This window comes from Elephantulus edwardii, unplaced genomic scaffold (assembly GCF_000299155.1).
Source record: "Elephantulus edwardii isolate Elephantulus edwardi_28Jun2011 unplaced genomic scaffold, EleEdw1.0 scaffold00029, whole genome shotgun sequence".
Classification (NCBI taxonomy): domain Eukaryota; kingdom Metazoa; phylum Chordata; class Mammalia; order Macroscelidea; family Macroscelididae; genus Elephantulus; species Elephantulus edwardii.
Window position 1 is genome coordinate 10,589,581 of NW_006399779.1, and position 17,754 is coordinate 10,607,334.

General features: G+C 36.1%; 1 protein-coding gene across 1 annotated transcript in view; it reads right to left on the reverse strand.

Annotated features, from left to right (window-relative positions):
* CCDC73 (coiled-coil domain containing 73) overlaps positions 1–17,754 on the reverse strand; it is a 107,143-nt gene that overhangs the window by 54,195 nt on the left and 35,194 nt on the right. The window contains exons 5-8 of the mRNA XM_006883784.1: positions 17,577–17,651; positions 11,273–11,311; positions 6,555–6,690; positions 6,020–6,099 (exon numbers count right to left, since the gene is read on the reverse strand). Of these exons, the coding sequence (XP_006883846.1) occupies positions 6,020–6,099; positions 6,555–6,690; positions 11,273–11,311; positions 17,577–17,651 (330 nt within the window). The remainder of the gene's footprint in view (positions 1–6,019; positions 6,100–6,554; positions 6,691–11,272; positions 11,312–17,576; positions 17,652–17,754) is intronic.

Genomic DNA, 17,754 nt, shown 5'->3' on the forward strand with positions numbered 1-17,754 from the left:
TAAACTACATGTATATGTTGTTACTGTTGTTATGTGCCGCTGAGTCACCTGAGACTCATAGCGACCCATGTACAACAACCCTACTCATAGCGACCCATGTACAACAACCCTAAACCCTGCTCTATCCTGTGCCAATCTCACTGTCTCCAACACACCTTCCTCCATTACCCCAGTCACTGAATCAATCTACCTCATAGAGGGTGTTCCTCTCCTGAACTGTCCCTCCACACTCCCAAGCATGACGTCTCTCTCTAAGGACTGGTCTCTCCTTGCAACTTGTCCAAAGTATGTCAGACGAAGCTTCAGAGTCCTTGCCTCCAAGGAGCAGCCTGGCTTAACTCTCTCTAGGACGAACTTGTCCATTTTCTAAGCAGTCCATGTTATACTCAATACTCTTCTCCAGCACCAAAGCTCAAAGGCATCAATTCTCCTATCCTCCCTAGTCATTGTCCAGATCTCTTATGCAAAGCAAGTGACTGCAAAGACCATGGCTTGTATCAGGCACATCTTAGTCTCCAGAGTGACATCACTGCTCTTCAGTACTTGGGAGAAGTCTCTAACAGTAGACTTTCCCATTGCAATACGTCTTTTAATTTCCTGGCTGCTGGTGCCAAGAGTGTTGATAGTGGAGCCTTGGTACATATGTATATAGTCACTGTTAACATTCTTCTTAAAGTATTTCTAATCAATAAATCGTTCATTGTACAAAATTCTATCTTTCAATCTTCATATTCCTCATTAAAAGCTTGCTGAAGATTATTTTTAAGTCGATGAAATAGTACGTCAACAGGGAACTGCCAGAAATTCAAACATGATTTGTAGAATTATTGTGGATGTTAGGTGGATCTTGACAGAAAATCAAAATACCAGAAAGATGTTTACTTATATTTTATTTATGCTGCAATGGCATTTGATTGTATAGATCATAACAAATTATGGATAACATTGAGAAGAATGAGAATCCCAAAACACTTACTTGTTGCTGATGTGAAGCCTATACCTAGACCAAGAAGCAGCTGTCCAAAGAGAACAAGGAATCACTGCATAATTTAAAATAAGGCAAATTGTGTGTCAGAGTTAAATCCTTTCTCCATATCTAATCATTCTGTATGTTAAGCAAATTATTCGAGAAGCTAAACTCTGAATCTGGCATCAGGATTGGAAGAAAACTGATCAACAACTTGTGTTATACGGATGATACAATCTTGCTGGCAGAAAAGTAAAAGAATTTTAAACACTTGACAAAAGATAAAATTCTACAGCCTTTAATGTGAATTATATCTCAGCATCAAAAAAACAAAACTCCTCACCAACAAGCAACATTATGAGAGATGTAGAAAAGGTTGAAATTGCTTGGATCCAAAATCAACACCCATGGTCACAATAGTCAAGAAATCAAAATATGTGTTGCAGTGGGAAAATTTGCTGTCAAAGGCCTCTCCAAAGTGCTAAATAGTAATGATATCACTTTAAAGACCACGGTGATCCTTATCCAAGCTATGGTATTTTCAATTGCTTCCTACGCACTTGGATGGTAAATAAATATGACAGAAGAAGAATCTATGTCTTTAAGTTGTGGTGTTGGCAAAAGTAAGGAATATCCCATGGACTGTCAAAAGAACAAACAAATCAGTTTTAGACAAAGTGCAAACAGAGTGCTCCTTAGAGGTAAGCATGTTGAAACTTCATCTTTCTATCTCACCAGTCTTGCTTTTTATTGTTTATTTCTTCCTTTTTTTTAATTCACTCATGGTTACAGGATGCCCATCAGTCACAGTTGGGATTTTATGGTTTCTTGTTTACAACCACTAGCTAAGATCAATTGTCCACCAATGACTTACGCAAGAAGAATAGAATGTACTTATGGTCTTTTGTCAATCTATGGCTCAACTATAAAGCTCAGTATCAAAACAAAAATCTGGCAAGTTTATTTGGAGAGGAAAGAGATCCTAAATAAGCAAATCACTTCTGAAAAACAAACATGGAGTGGGAGAACTCCCTGATCTCAAAACCTACAACACAGCCGTAGTACACAAAACAGCATACTACTGTTAAAATGACAAGCACATAGACTAATGGAACAAAATCAAGAACCCAGAAATAGACCCACCTATCTATGTGGTCAACTAATATTTGATAAGGAAACAAAACCTATCAGACAGAAAAATGACAACCTCTTCAACAAAAGGTGCTGGCAAAACTGGACTGCTAACTGCAGAAACAAGATCCACATCTCATACCATACACAAAAATCAACTAATTCATGGTGTGGATCAGAGACCTGAGAGTAAAGCCCAAAACCACATAGATCATAACAGACAAAACTGGACCAAGCTTAGAAGGCCTTGTTGTTAAGTGCCACTGAGTCAGAGATGACTCATAGCAACCCTATGAATGAAAGTCCTGAACACTTGTAGAACTTTCATTATTTCTCTACGTTCATAGTTACCTGCTTCCAAGCCTGTTTTAATTTGAGCACTCCATCAAACACTGTCCACCATGGGTAACCATTATCACAGTTGAAACATCAATGTCAGTGCTTACCATTAAAGTAACCCTAAGTTACCTCGGTACAGCAAATTGACAAATCAGTGCTATACTACTTATGAAACAATGAAAATCAGATGTTTTTTATATAGGAGGCAAATCCAATCAGCTCACATCCAATTGTGAATAACGGACCACATCCAAGCCTCTAACCAAAACTGAAAACACACCTTTATAGAATCTAGCTGCTGAATCTTCCCAAACTGGAAAGTAGGGTTGAGAAAATACTAACACGAAATAGTTTAGAACCACACTGGAAACTCTGCAATGAACCCCTTATCCCTTTAAGGTCTAGGGCACACAGAGATGATTATCTTTCCCTGTTAACAGACTATCACATCTTCTCATTTCCTTTGACTGAACAACCTTAAAGCTTTTTAAACATTCACACAGCAAAGCTTGCCTATTGTATAAAAAGGCTGACAAATACAGCCAGAAATGCACAATCAAGACAGGATAAAATTGACGAATGGGACTTTCTAATGATTAAATGTCTGTGTACATCAAAACCTTTTTCCAGTAGGGTGAAAAGAAATTCTACTAACTGGAAGAAAAAATATTGGCAATGCCATCTCAGACAAGCGTCTCATAATAGAAGTTTATAGAATCCCACAGGGCCTCTACAAGAAAAAGACTTATAACTCAGAAAATAAGCAAAAGACAGGAAAAGACTTTTCACAGAGGAAGATATTGTTGTTGTTGTTGTTATGTGCCGTCGAGTCGCCTGCGACTCATAGCAACCCTATGTACAACAGCCCTAAACTCCGCTCTGTCCTGTGCCAATCGTACTGCCTCTGACACTCCCATCCCAATTATCCCAGTCACTGAATCAATCCACCTCATAGAGGGCCTTCCTCTCCTGCGCTGTCCCTCCACCCTCCCAAGCATGATGTCCCTCTCCAAGGACCGGTCTCTCCTTACAACATGTCCAAAGTATGTTAGAGCCTCAGAATCCTTGCCTCCAAGGAGCCACCCCGTTTAACCCTTTCCAGGATAAATCTGTTTGTTTTCCTAGCAGTCCATGGTATTCTCAATACTCTTCTCCAGCACCACAGCTCAAAGACATCAATTCTCCTTCTATCCTCCTTGGCCATTGTCCAACTCTCTGATGCATAACAACTGACTGGGAAGACCAAAGACTGTATCAGACGCACCTTAGTCTCCAGAGAGACACCACTGCTCTTCAGTACTTTGGAGAGGTCCCTAACAACAGACTGTCCCATGGCAATGCGCCTTTTAATTTCCTGGTTGCTGGTTCCAAGACTGTTGACTATGGAGCCAAGCAAACTAAAGCTGTGTACAATCTCAATCTCTTCACCATCCATCCTGATGCTGCCAATTGGTCCAGAGGTGAGAATCTTTGTCTTCTTGACATTGAGCCTCAATCCATATTGTAGGCTGCAGTCCTTGACACTCTGAGGAAGATATTAGGATGGCCAATAGAAACATGAAGAAATGCCCAAAATAACTGGCAATAAGAGAGATGCAACTCAAAACCTCAATGAAATACCATCTCACCACAGTAGCAGTGGCAAAGTTCAGTAGGGCAGCAAGCCATAAATGTTAGAAAGGATGTGAAGAGACTGGAACTTTCATACACTGCTGGTGGAATTGTGAAATGATGCAACCACTCTGGAAGGCATTTTGGAACACATCTGGAAATGTTTCCTCAAAAAGCTGAACAAAGAAACTCCATATGACTTAGCTATTCCACTACTTGGTGTAAGGTTGCCGAGGAAGGACAGAACTCAGTGCAGGCCAAGAAAGTTTATTGAGGAGAAACTGCCAGGCGGGCTCTCAAGCAGAAGACCAGCCCCCCACGAAGAGTTAGAGTGAGATTTTATACTTTCTTACATGAGAACTGGGGAAAAGGATGCATACAGATGCTTCCTTCTGACAGGGCAGTGGGCTGGGGTCTCAGATAACTATTCCTAGGAAAATGCAGGTAGGGTAGTTTCACAGGAGAAAAAGAACAACTGCTGTTTCCTGTTATTGGATTCTCTCAGTAGCCATTCTGGGAAAGGAAGGAGAGGGCTCTGCAGTCCTAATACTTGGTACATACCCTCAAAAAATTAGAACTGAGACACAAACAGATTTGTATACCAATGTTCATAGCAATGTTATTCATCATCACAAAATATGGCAACAGCCCAATGTTCAACCACAACAAATGGACTGAGAAATTGTGGTACATTCACACAAATGGATAGTATGCAGCCCTAAGAAGCAACAATTTCAAAAAATACTATATAACTTGGGAGGGACTGGAGAGCATTATGCTAAGTGAACTAACTTAGTCTCATAAAAGCAAATACTGCATAAGACCATTACCGTAAAAATAAAAAGTAAAACACATATGGGGGGCCAAAGCACAGAAGGGGTGGGATCAGATGGGTGAGGATAAATGGGGGGCAGGGGGATCACACAATTTGGTTGATGAAGGGAGTAAGTAAAGAAATGGGAAAGATCCAGGGGAGAAAAGCCCATTGAAAAGACGGTGGGTAGAGTACAATGGTGATTAATTTTATAAAATAGAATGTATGGGTGCAATCAAAAAGGCATGCAGTTTGAGTCCACCAGATGCTCTGCTGGAGAAAATGGGAGATCTCCTCCTGTGCCAGTTGGATCCGACTCAATGGTACACAACAAGAAAAAAATATGTATGGGAATGATTGTATACAGTATAACAACAATAAATGTAAGTGTGAAACACACACACCCCTACTATGTACATGAATGAAACACATTATGAATAATTATATGCATGCTATTAATAATAAACTGTATAAAATCAGAAAGGAGATAATGCTGCTTAATAAATAAGAAGTAAATGTCAAATGCACCACTTCATTCATGCTATTCTAGGCATATCAGAGTACTTCTAGTTCTTCAAATATACTAAACTCATTCTCATTCTTGCCTCAAGGCTTTTGAACATGTTCCCTTGTCTATGATGTTATTTTTATCCACCTAGCACCATATGCTTATCACTCATTCATATGTCAAAAAAAGTTTCAGTTTCTCTTGGTCTGTAATTTTTGGCTTTTTTCCTATCACTTTTAATATGTTTAAAATTGTTTTATTTATATGATTATTTGTTTTATGTTTAACTCTTCCATTAGACTATAAACTTCATGAAAATGAGAGTTTATTCTCTTTTCTTAATAGCTGTACCAGGCACATAGCAGTCACTCATAAATAGTGAATAAATGAATGAATAAACGGTGCTAAAAAGTTAACATAAAGTGAATGCCCACTCACTATTATCATTAAAATGTGTACTACTAGTTACAAATAAAATATTTTCATATGTTAAAATACATTTATTCATATTTATGAAAATCATAACTTAAAGTTTAGAAAGTTATGCTAAAAATATTTTTGTTATAGTTCCACCAAAAACAATATACCCAAATACATTCCAGTATCATTCCAGAATACTATAATATTTTACAAAATGTTTCTGTCATACCTTCTTTAAACTGGATACCTCAGATTCTTGCTTTTTATTTAAAGCAGACAATTTTTTGTTTAACTGTATTGCTTCCTGTACTGCAACAAGAAAGACATTAAGGAAAACATACTACATACATTATGTATTGCTAACACAAATGAAACAAACAGCTCCAACAGGATGTCTACATTATTACTGATAAAAAATACACATTAAATTGCCATTTACCACTGAATATCATAGAGTACCAGATAAGTTTCTCTTAATCTTTATAAACAAGTTCATTTACACATTCCCTGTAGAACCAAAACCCAACCAAATCCACTGCCATCAAACTTATTCCAACTGATAATGACTCTCTAGGAGAGAACACAACTCCAGAGGATTTTCCAGGCTGTAAATCTTTACCACACCGCTCTCCCCAGATTGAAGCAGTGGGTGGGTTCAAGCTGTTTCATTCATAATGTTTTTGTTAAATTAAAGCACTTTAACCTCTGTACCACTAGAGGTCCCGCTCTATAAAACATTTTTATTATTTAAAAATAGCACCTACCATTTTTTTCTAACTTTTCATGGTTCTCTTTTACCGATGCAAACTGACTTGTTACAGTGGCACAGTATTTCTCAATTTCACTCAGTTGCCTGTGATGATCTTCTTTAGCCAGGAGATGCAACTGAACCTTTTGCTCCTATTTAGAAGAGCAATTTTAAATGTTATATAAACATATCATGGTAAATGACTATTGTCATTACTATGTCACATACAGATATGATAAAAAAGTTGAGTACACACCACAAAGGAAATATCAGTTAAGAGATATTTCTACAATTATGTAAAATTAAAGCAAATATTTTCTTTTAACTAAAGTGCTATTTAAGGTTCTATTTCCCCTATAATTGCTCTTTAAAAAAAATAATCTCTTTTATTTGTAGAAAAAGTTGTCAGTCATGCATTCGTTTTTAGAGAAAACTAAAGCGTACTCATGACAGAGGAGGAAGACTGATGTTAATGATTTCATCTTGCTCAGATCTACAATCAACATGCTTGGCACCAGGAGTTAAGAAATCAAAAGACGAGTTGCATTAGAAAAAAAATATGGTGTCGAGGACCTCTCCAGAATGCTAAAGAGCAATGATATCAGTTAAAGACTAAGGTATGCCCGACCTAAGGGATGGTCTTCTCAATTGTTTACTATGCATCTGAGAGCTGAACAATGACTAAGGATGACAGAAGAATTGATACCTTTGAGTTGTGGTGCTGGACAACAGTGTTTAACATTCCACTGACTGCCAAAAGAACAAACAGTTTTGTCCTGGAGAGGGTGAAATCAGTTTGCTCCTTAGAAGCAAGGATTATGAAACACTATCTTACACACTTTGTGCATGTTGTCAGGAGGGGCTAGTCTTTGGAGAAGGGCAGCATGTTTGGAAGGGTAGAAAGCGCAAGAGTGGAAGATCCTTGATGAGATGGATTAACACCATGACTGCAGCAATGGGGTGAGGTGTGTTGAAGATGGTGAGGTTGGATTAGAAAAGGGCAAGGTTCACAGCCATTGTTCATAGGGTCTCTATGAGTCATAGTCAACTTGACGGCAAATAAAAATAAAGCATATTCTTAGTGATTTGGGAAATAAGTTCTTTTGTTTGAAACTGTCAATAACTTCATCTTACTTGAATCCACAATCAATACACTTGGTACCAGCAGTCAGGAAATGAGGAGACATATTGTACTGGGAAAGTCTGTAGTCAGGGACCTCTCCAAATCACTGAGGAGTGATGAAAACTACGGTGTGCCTGATTCACACCATGATCTCTTCAATCACTTACCATGCATCTGTGAGTTAGACAATGAATAAGGATGACAGAAGAAAAATTGATGCCTTTGAGTTGTGGCATTAGAGATAGTACTGAATATCCCATGGACTGCCAAAAGAACAGATATGTCTTGGAGAAGGTGAAGCCAGAGTGCTTCTTGGAGGCAAGGAGGCAAAGCTTCATATTCTTACTCATTGAGCATAGTGCTAGAAAAAGCTATTTCTTGGAGAAAGGCATCATACTTGGAAAGGTGGAGAGATAGCAAAGGAGAGAAAGAACCTCAACCAGGTGGGCTGACACAGTGACTGAAGCAACTGGTTCGAGTGTGTCAGAGATTGTGAGATTGGCACAGAATAGCTAGCACAGGGTTTAAATCTGTTGATCATAGGTTGCTATGAGTTGTACTCAACTCAACAGCATCTTATAACAACAACATGGGCTGCCAAAACAACAAACAGCTATGAGTTGGAGAAGGTGTAACCGGAGTGCTCCTTTAGAGGCAAGGATGTTGAAGCATCATCTCACATACTTTGGGCATGTGGTTAGAAGTAGCTATTCTTTGGAAAAGATGTCATACTAGGAAGGATGATGGAAGATCAATGAAAAAGAGGAAGATCTTCAATGAAATGGACTGAAAGAGTGACTGCTGCAATGGCCTCAAATATGCCAGAGATGATGAGGATGGTGCAGGATAAGACAGGGTTCAGCTCTGTTGTTCACAGGGTCTCTATGAATCATATTCCACTCGATGGCACTTAACAACATCATTTCCTTAATCCAAGAGAAACTGTATTACCTGAAACAGATCAACTGATTTCTACCTCTTGGGATTTGAATGCTAAGCAAGGAAAGCTAGAAAAAGAAAGAAAGTCAACAGTGAGTCTATTCACCTGATGAAAGATTTCTGTAGAAGATGAATGCCTTCATTCTACTTCAACTCTTAAATGAGCCTGATCTCAATTTTTTCTCAAACCCATCCTCTACTTTGTGGCTAAGTCTGAACGTTCCCACTAAATTTCCTTTTTCATGAACAGAGTCAGTTCATAAGCATGTACCTAACATAGTACAGCATGTGATCAAAAGGCAGTCTTCCAATGTTCAATAAACTCTGTTTGTTACTTAGAAGCTGTGGGAAAAGTTTTAGAATGTACATAAAAGTATTCCCTTCATAAGGCTATTAGAGAGATAAAATTAGCTAATACATTAATAATTAGTATAAATGAATATAAATTTTATATGAAAAACCATACAGGAAGGGATGAGAAATAAAGATGAATGAAAAGAGAGAACTCAAGGAAGAGAGGGAAGAATGCAGTTACATTGAGGGGACTGTAATTAACATCATGATACAAAAAGTGTTTAATTACAGAATAGGAAACTAATTTGTTCTATGAATTTTCATTCAAATCACAATAAATGTCTCCCAAGAGGGGAAATTCAAATTTGTTTTAATTTTTAAATATCGGAAAAATTTAAATATTCTGTATAACATACCCCATGTTATATATTCCAAGATGCAAAATTCTTCTAAGGCAAATTATTTAATACTTTCAACTGCTGGGAAAAAACCACTATAACTATACTCAAATATAATTTTGTAGGTTTCTAAGGGGCTGTAATTCAGTAACCAAAAGCTCTTAAGTAACCCAAAACTAGCATAAGTATACTACTTGTTTCAGTGAGCTTTGGTTGTTTTGTTGAGGTTTTTTAAGATCATAAATATCCGTTTGAAGAAATTTTTAAGTAGAATAAAATAAAACACATTTTATGTTGCCTTTGATCTTTAACTTGTAGCCTTATCTCCCAGGCCAAAGGGTACATTATTCAATTTCACTATATTTTGTGTAAAACCACTGTAGCGTTGAAGATGACTTTCAGTACAAATGTCATGGTACTTAAAGCTAAACCGGAATCTAGTTTTTCAGCTTCTTAATTAAAATCACAGTTTATAATAGTCTGACAATATTATCTTTATTCTTTCCAGTTGAACAGCAGCAGAATTTTCACATCACATCTTTTATTCAATCAAGCTTAACACTCTTCATATAGCTCTTTTATTTTCTAACACATCAAAACAATTCAAAAAGCAAAATATTTTTGTTTTGTATTTAATGTTATAAAGAGTGATCTCTCCTTTATTATTCCTTATATACATAATACTTAAACCTTAACCAATAATTAATTTTACTTCCAGATAGTTTGGTTCAAAGAAAAAAGATGAAATAGCATTAATTCACTAACGAATTCCTGTGAACGTTTAAGTGAGCAGAAAAAATTTTGCTCAAATGCATATTTAAATATCTTTCTGAATGAAATAGTGTTACTGCTGATGTTCTGTGACACTGAGTCAGCTACAACTCATAGTGACCCTATGAACAAGAGATATGAAGCCCTATCCTGAAAGAAGAGAATAAAAATATTCCATATAATATTTACCATTAAAACACAAATGTTAATTTTAAAGTATTATAGAAAAGGAAAACATAACAAAAATATATTTGTTGAATGAGAAAGGATGACTGTTCTATTCCAACTGTATTATTCAAATGATTCTGTATTGATATATTATTTTTCATAATATAGTACATGTTTACATAAATATGAACATCACTAAAGCAAGATGTGTTTTGTTGCTTTTTTATTTTTTAATATAAAAGGCTCTTCAATAATTTGAGAACTGTGTGTTCTTGTCGTATACCACTGAGTCAGGACAAACTCATAGCTGATCATCCAGTGGGTTTTCAGAGGTAGTAAATCTCACAGGAGTTAACTGCCCATCTTTCTCCCATGAAGAAGCTGGTGGAATTGTGTAAAATTTTATTTTTAAAAGAATTGTTGTTGTTGCTGTTGTTGTGTACCACAGAGTCAGAACCTTCCCATAGCTGACTTCAGCAGGTTTTCAGAGGCAGCTAATTGAACGGGAGGAAAATTCTCATCTTTCTTCTATGGAGCAGCTAGTGGTCTAAACCACGAGCTCTCAAGATTGCCACACAACACTACGCCCCCAGAGCTCCCTGCTGTTATCTATATTACTATGATTAAAATTACATATAAGTCCTATTTAATCTAGAAATTTGTGAAATTATTCATTTAAGCTTTATTTTACACATAAGGCAGGCCTCTAAAACAGACATTAATGTCTTGTTCAATAGTCTTTGGTTTACATTCTAGAGGCCCAGGGTGTAGACAGCATTGCTAACCCCAAGGCAGCACTTCTCTGGGGGTTAGTGCTACAAGTAACTCCTCCCATGGGAATTACAAACTCAGAATTTTGGAGGCTTTTCTCAATAGCAGAAATGTAAGATCTGAGTTGGTTCTGACTTGATGACAATGAGTTTGAGGTTGTTTTGGGGTTGGGTTTTTTTTTGTTGTTGTTAATTAAATCTATGTTGGCAAAAATACCATGTATTTTATAGACTAAGACAGAGAAAAGGTATAATTTTGTAATTTCCTTACCATTTCATTCACTTTCTTCTGTAAAGAATATTTAGAAACCTTGAAAAGCAAGAAGGGGGAACCTCATTAAAATTATAAATTTCTTTTAATACTGTATTACATACTAGAAAATATAACATTGCCTTCTATATACAATTTTTTTTCTACTGATATTTTTCCAAAAGTTAATTTATAATAACTTTCTTCTTTAAAACCAAAATAATGCATTCCTTTATCCAACACCTATCTATGGAACACGTTTGCTAGCTATTTGGCTAGGGTTTGGTACACAACAAGGGAAAAAATAAAGTCCCTGTCCTAAAGAGACTTTCTTTCTAGTAGAAGTGGTTACTTACCAACATATTTTAAAAGCAAAGCTAATAGAATTTGCGTGTAGAAAAAAGAGAGTTGTCATATTTAAGATGGAAAAGAAACTAGTTTGTAGGAGATGAGAACTTCATGTACTCAGTTTTAAGTTACTAAAGCTTGACATGACTTTTACATATCCAAGGAGAAGAATCAAATGGTTAATTTCAGGCTGGTCTAAGGCTAAAGACATATTTGGAAGTAATCAGCGAGTAGATTTAACTTAACTCATTTTTTTAAATGTACATAAAAAGAAAAACAAAGTAAAAGAGGGGAAATGTGGAAAGACACTATCACTCTAATCCTGAATCTGTACAGCTTTTTGGATCATTTGCTCAGCACTGAATTAGTGAAAGGATACAACTCTGCATACACTTTTTCTAATTGTGAGCCATGCAGTATCCTTATACTGCTGGAATAATTTCACCTTGGTCTACATACAGATTCCATATTATCCCAACTAAATGTTCTGGAATTCACATTCTCTGCAATGTTATCCTTTTTTTTTTTTTTTAAAGATCCAAACAGTTCAATGTCATTGTGTAGTTAGAACACCTTTCTGGAAAACATCTTTACTGTTTTCTCTGCTTTCAGCCAAAATGCATCTGACATCAGCAACAACATCTCTTGTTCTACATATCCACGAAAGTAAAAAAATAATTGTTTTTTATGTGGGTTAGTTTTTTTATTTCTCTTTGTTTTAAATTCAGCAAGTTAACAGACTCTGAGCTTTTCAGGGAAAGACAACGCTTTGCTTAATTTTTCTTAGTCCTTAACATATAGTAAGGAAGTCTGTTGGCACAGTTTGTTATGTGTTGGGTTGTTAAATCCAAGAGGTGTGTCAAAGGAGAAAAATGGACAGTTTTCACCCTTAATCCAAATGGAGGGTTACCATGAATCAGAATGGACTCCATGGCAGTGGGGTTTGGGGTTTTCGGCTAGCACATTGATTGTTGTGTGTCTTCCAGTCGACTCACAGCTGACCTTCCAGTGGTTTGCAGAGGCAGTAAATCATGTGGGAGGAGATTGTGAATCCTCCCCAGGAGCAGCTGGTAGATTAGAACTACAGGCCTCTGGGACTGCAACACAGCTTTTTATCTCAAAGCTACCAGTACTCCCCACACAATTTACCTTTATAATGTTCATAAAGGGCTTACCTTTATAACTTTATTAAAGGTAAAAGAAGAGAAGGAAAGAAAGGAGGGAACTCTCTTTTACTAACATCTGATCATTAAATGACTAGAAACTTTAAGTTTCTTTAATTTGGAAGGGGGGAAAATCAAAAGACCTTTTATCGCTCTATCATATTCATGTATTATGTTCAGCAGGCCATGAGGTATGCTATGTTGCCGTTGTTACGTGCCATTGACTCACCTGCGACTCACAGGTACCCTTTGTACAACAGTCCTACACCCTGCTCTCTCCTGTACCAATCTGTCTCCAACACACCTACCCCGATTATCCCAATCACTAAATCAATCCACCTCAGGGTCTTCCTCTCCTGCATTGTCCCTCCACCCTCCCAAGCATGACATCTCTCTCTAAGGACTGGTCCCTCATGACAACATGTCCAAAGTAGTCAGACGAAGCTTCAGAATCCTTGTCTCCAAGGAGCACCCTGGTTTAACCCTCTCCAGCCTGAATCTGTTCATTTTCTTAGCAGTCCATGTTATATTCAATACTCTTCTCCAACACCACAGCTCAAAGAGGCATCATTTATCCCTCTATCCTCCATAGTCATTGTCTAGCTCTCTGACACATAGCGATTGCAAAGACCAATCATTAGTGTCTGCTGACAACGTGTTTCTCTTCCTTTGTATTTCCATACTTGAAAGCTCCACCTCAGTTACCCTATCTGATCGTTTACATGTGTTCTATTGTACACAGGGTTTTTAGAGGTATGCTATAGATCACCTATATTATGTCATGGGTTGAACAAGGCAAAACAAGATCTTAAAATTCTTTTACAAAAGGGTCAGCCATACAAAGGAATTTCTTTTGCTTTGGAAATACTTTCTAGTTTACCCAAATAATAAACGTACATGAAAAACAACATATAAAACCCTTTAAAAAAGAATATTAAAAAAAACAAAATAATCCTAACAAAATGAACTCATTACTTTATTGACAATTTCATAGTAGGAAATAAAAATAATACTTTTAAAGCTCTACCAAGAAATAAGTTGGAAGCAGGAGTGGCATCCACTTCCTAAACAACATGTCTCTGGAAACTCTATGAACTTTGATAAATGATAATAGTTACAGAAAGGCTTAAGCCCTTTTTGTTCATAGGGTAGCTATGAATCATGCTCAACTCAACCTCAATCAACACCAACAACAAGAAATAAGAACTTAGGCAAAACAAAGTACAAAAATAATTGCTAGTTCAAGACACTGTAAGAAAAAGCATATTAGAAAGCAACTTTTCAAGAAACTGCAATGTCAATTTCTATTTCTCAATTATAATATAAGAACAAACTTTAATTTCTCCAAATCATTAGGGGGGGAAAGTTCAAGTGGGATCATTATAAACTTTACTTGTGGTATCTATGGTATTATAAGAGCCATAAAATTTTATAGCTAAAGAACTCAGTGATCATCTCAAGTAATTCTATTTGTCATTTACTAATTTTTTTATTTTATCATCTTAAACATTCTTTAAATTATTGGTCCAAGTAGTACATGAACCTGAGGGGGGTAAAAATAACATAGAAAGGCTTATAATGAAAAACAATATCCCCTGACTTAGTTCTCATTTCTTTCAGACTTATCATCACTCCAGCAACATTTTGTAACCGTATCTGTTTTTAGTTATTTCAGTGATTGCTTTCATAACTCTGAGTAATATGACTATATTAGTAATTCCACTAATTATTAACTTTAGCCACCAATAGATCAGCTTCCCTAAAAAGATTATTACTAAATTCACACTGAGCTGCTAAATAAAGAGTAGAGGCCCCTCAGAAGAAAAATTTGATCTATTTCTGAAAACTCAGCCACCTAAAACTTTATGGAGATAGAAAAACCATGGAAAGAACTTGAAGGTCTATCAACAGAAAAAATGGACAAACAAAATGTGAGATATATGTATATATATAAATATAAATAATGCTGGGTTAAGTACCTCAACCACAAAAGGCATACACAGTAGGATCTTATTTACATGAAATATTTACAAGTGGCATATTTATAATAGGAGTCAAAGCTTGCTAGTGTTTACCAAGTGTCTTTTTTTTTTCATTTCTTTAACCAGTATTTTATAATTTTCTGTATAATGGTATTACAGGTTTTCTGTTAAATGTATCTCTAAGTGTTCTGAATATTTTGATGCTATCATAAGTTGAAGAGACTGAGATAGCTAACAGTTTAAGTTTGCTTGGTTCCACAGTCAACATTCTTGGTAACAGCAGCCAGGAAATCAGGAGACGAATTGCATTGGGAAAGTCAGCTGTGAGGGACCTCTCAAGAGTACTGAATAGCAGCGACATCAGGCTGGAGACTAAGGTGCGCCTGATACAGGCTATAGTCTTTGCAATTACATGCTATGCATCAGAGAGTTGGACAGTGAATAGGGATGATAGAAAGAGAATTTATGCCTTTGAGCTATGGTGCTGGAGAAGAGTATTGAATATACCATGGACTGCTAGGAGAACAAACAGGTTTGTCCTGGAGAGAGTGAAGCTGGAATGCTCCTTGGAGTCAAGAATTCTGAAGCTTCGTCTGACATCCTTTGGGCATGTTGCAAGGAAGGACTGGTCCTTGGAGAGGGACATCATGTTTGGGAGGGTGGAGGGATGGTGCAGGAGAGGAAGACCCTCGATGAGATGGATCGATTCTGTGAGTGGAGTGGTGTAAACCAGTGTGTCTGAGACGGCAAGGTTGGCATAGGATAGAACAGCATTTAGGGCTCTTGTACATAGGGTTGCTATGAGTCGCAAGCCACTCAACGGCACGTAACAACAACATTATCATCATAAGTGTCATTATCATTTTATTTAACTTTCTGTTGCTAGTATACAGAAACACATTGGTTTTTCATATACTGATATTGCATTCCTGTGACCTTGTTAAACTCACCTCTCAGTTCTAGTAGCTTTTTCATAGATGCTCTCAGATTTTCTACATTTTTGTTCTTTTTTGTTGTTAGGTACCATCAAGCACCTAACAACAACATAGCGACCATCTGAACAAAAGATCTGAACCCTGTTCTATCCTGTGCCATCCTCACACTTCCTGACATACAAGATCTCACTGCAGCAGTTACCATGTCAATCCACCTGGTTGAGGGTCTTCTTCTCCTTCACCAATCCTGCACTCTTCCCAGCATCTGACTTTCTCCAAGGAACAACCCCTCGTAACAACATACTTTCATCATTCCTGCCTCCAAAGAATACTCTGGCTGTACCTTTTCCAAGATGTATGTTTGTTCTCCTGGATATTCATGGGATTTTCAGTGCTCTTCTCCAACACCACAACTCAAAGACATCAATTCTTTTTCTGTCATCCTTATTCACTGTCCAGCTCTCAGATAGATAGCAAGTACTCAGAAAGACCATGGCCTGGTCATTTTGTCTATAAAAAATATAAGCAGTTTTGCTTCTCCCTTTTGAATCTGTATGCCTGTTATTATTTTTACTGCATTTTCTAATAACTTTCTGCTATGATATCAATGAAATCAGTAATATTGATATTCAATGCTATTTTTATTTTATTTAAACAAATTAATATTCCATTTTTCCTACTGCCCTCTCAATTTTTTTAAATGACTGTTAATACTTTTTCCAAACCCACCAGCAGTTTTTCTAGAGAGACTGACAATCTCCCCCCTTCCTCCAATTGATTTACAGTCTTAGAAACTCAATGGAGGTAAATTTCTATGAATCTATTCCCACGCTGCAGTAAGGTGAGTTACTGTATTCTTGGTGGTGAGAGCAATATTTGGAACATATTAGACTTCAATAAATATGTGTTGAATAAATCATCATTAGTTGTTACTACTTTTGTTATTGTTAAATGCTGTGGAACTGAGTATGACTCATAGTGACCTTATGAATAGCAGAACTGAACCCTCTTGATCCTGTGCCATCCTTACCATCTCTGATACAATTAATCTCGTTGTAGCCATTGAGAATTTATATTCTATTTTCTATGAGGCCATAAATAACTTGAGAGTAAAGTTTTCCTTTTTTCCTCATTATAAAACTTTATTTCAAAAAATATGTCACTCACAGTTGCTAGACAGAAGAAACATGAATATTTTTAATAATCAAGTTTCATACGTAACCAACAAAAATAGTTTTCTTCTCAGCTCAAGAGGGAATAACAGCATTCTAGCACTTAAATAGCATTTGTTTCAAATATATTTTAGAAGTCTTCTTTGTATGAAAGTGTGCATTTCTTTGTGCTACATAAAAATGTTTTATCCTTTTTTAAAAAATTAATTTGCATACAATAATTCATTTACATGGTGTTTCATTCATATGCAATCTTTCATTTACATTGTTTCATATAATCATACATACATATTGCACTTCAGATAATTAACTATTATTGAGAGTAAAGGGCTCTTAATCTTTGTGTTCCTAGAAAATTGGCACCAACTATTAAATTAATGTTATCTTAACTTTTAACAACCTTATGTAAGTCACCTGTATGTGTTGAATTGGTTTTACTCATCTTTAAAGTGGTCAGATCAATATATACCTGTATTCTATTACTATTAAAGTATCAAAAGTTAGTTTACAATTTTGTTTTAAAATGAAAGATGATGAAGCAAAAATCCTACTAATTTGTTCTTTACATCTCTTAGGAGAAAACAAGTAATATGTAACATATCAAAAGGTATGTCACTGATATAACTGAGTTTTTATTAATTTTGCTTCCCTAGCTTACATATTTAAGTTTTACTGCTGTAAAGTTAAAATATAAATTGCATTTAAATACAACTAAATTGTGTTACCTGTAATTCTTTTAATGTTTCCTTCAATCCTTCTATTTCTTTCTCTTTTATTTCTGTAGCAAGTTGGTATTTTCCCTTTAAATAAAGACATTATATGTCAATACTTTCTAATGTGAATCTTGTACAGGGGAAAATATGAATTCAAGAACCAAAACTGTACTTTTTACCTAATATTTCA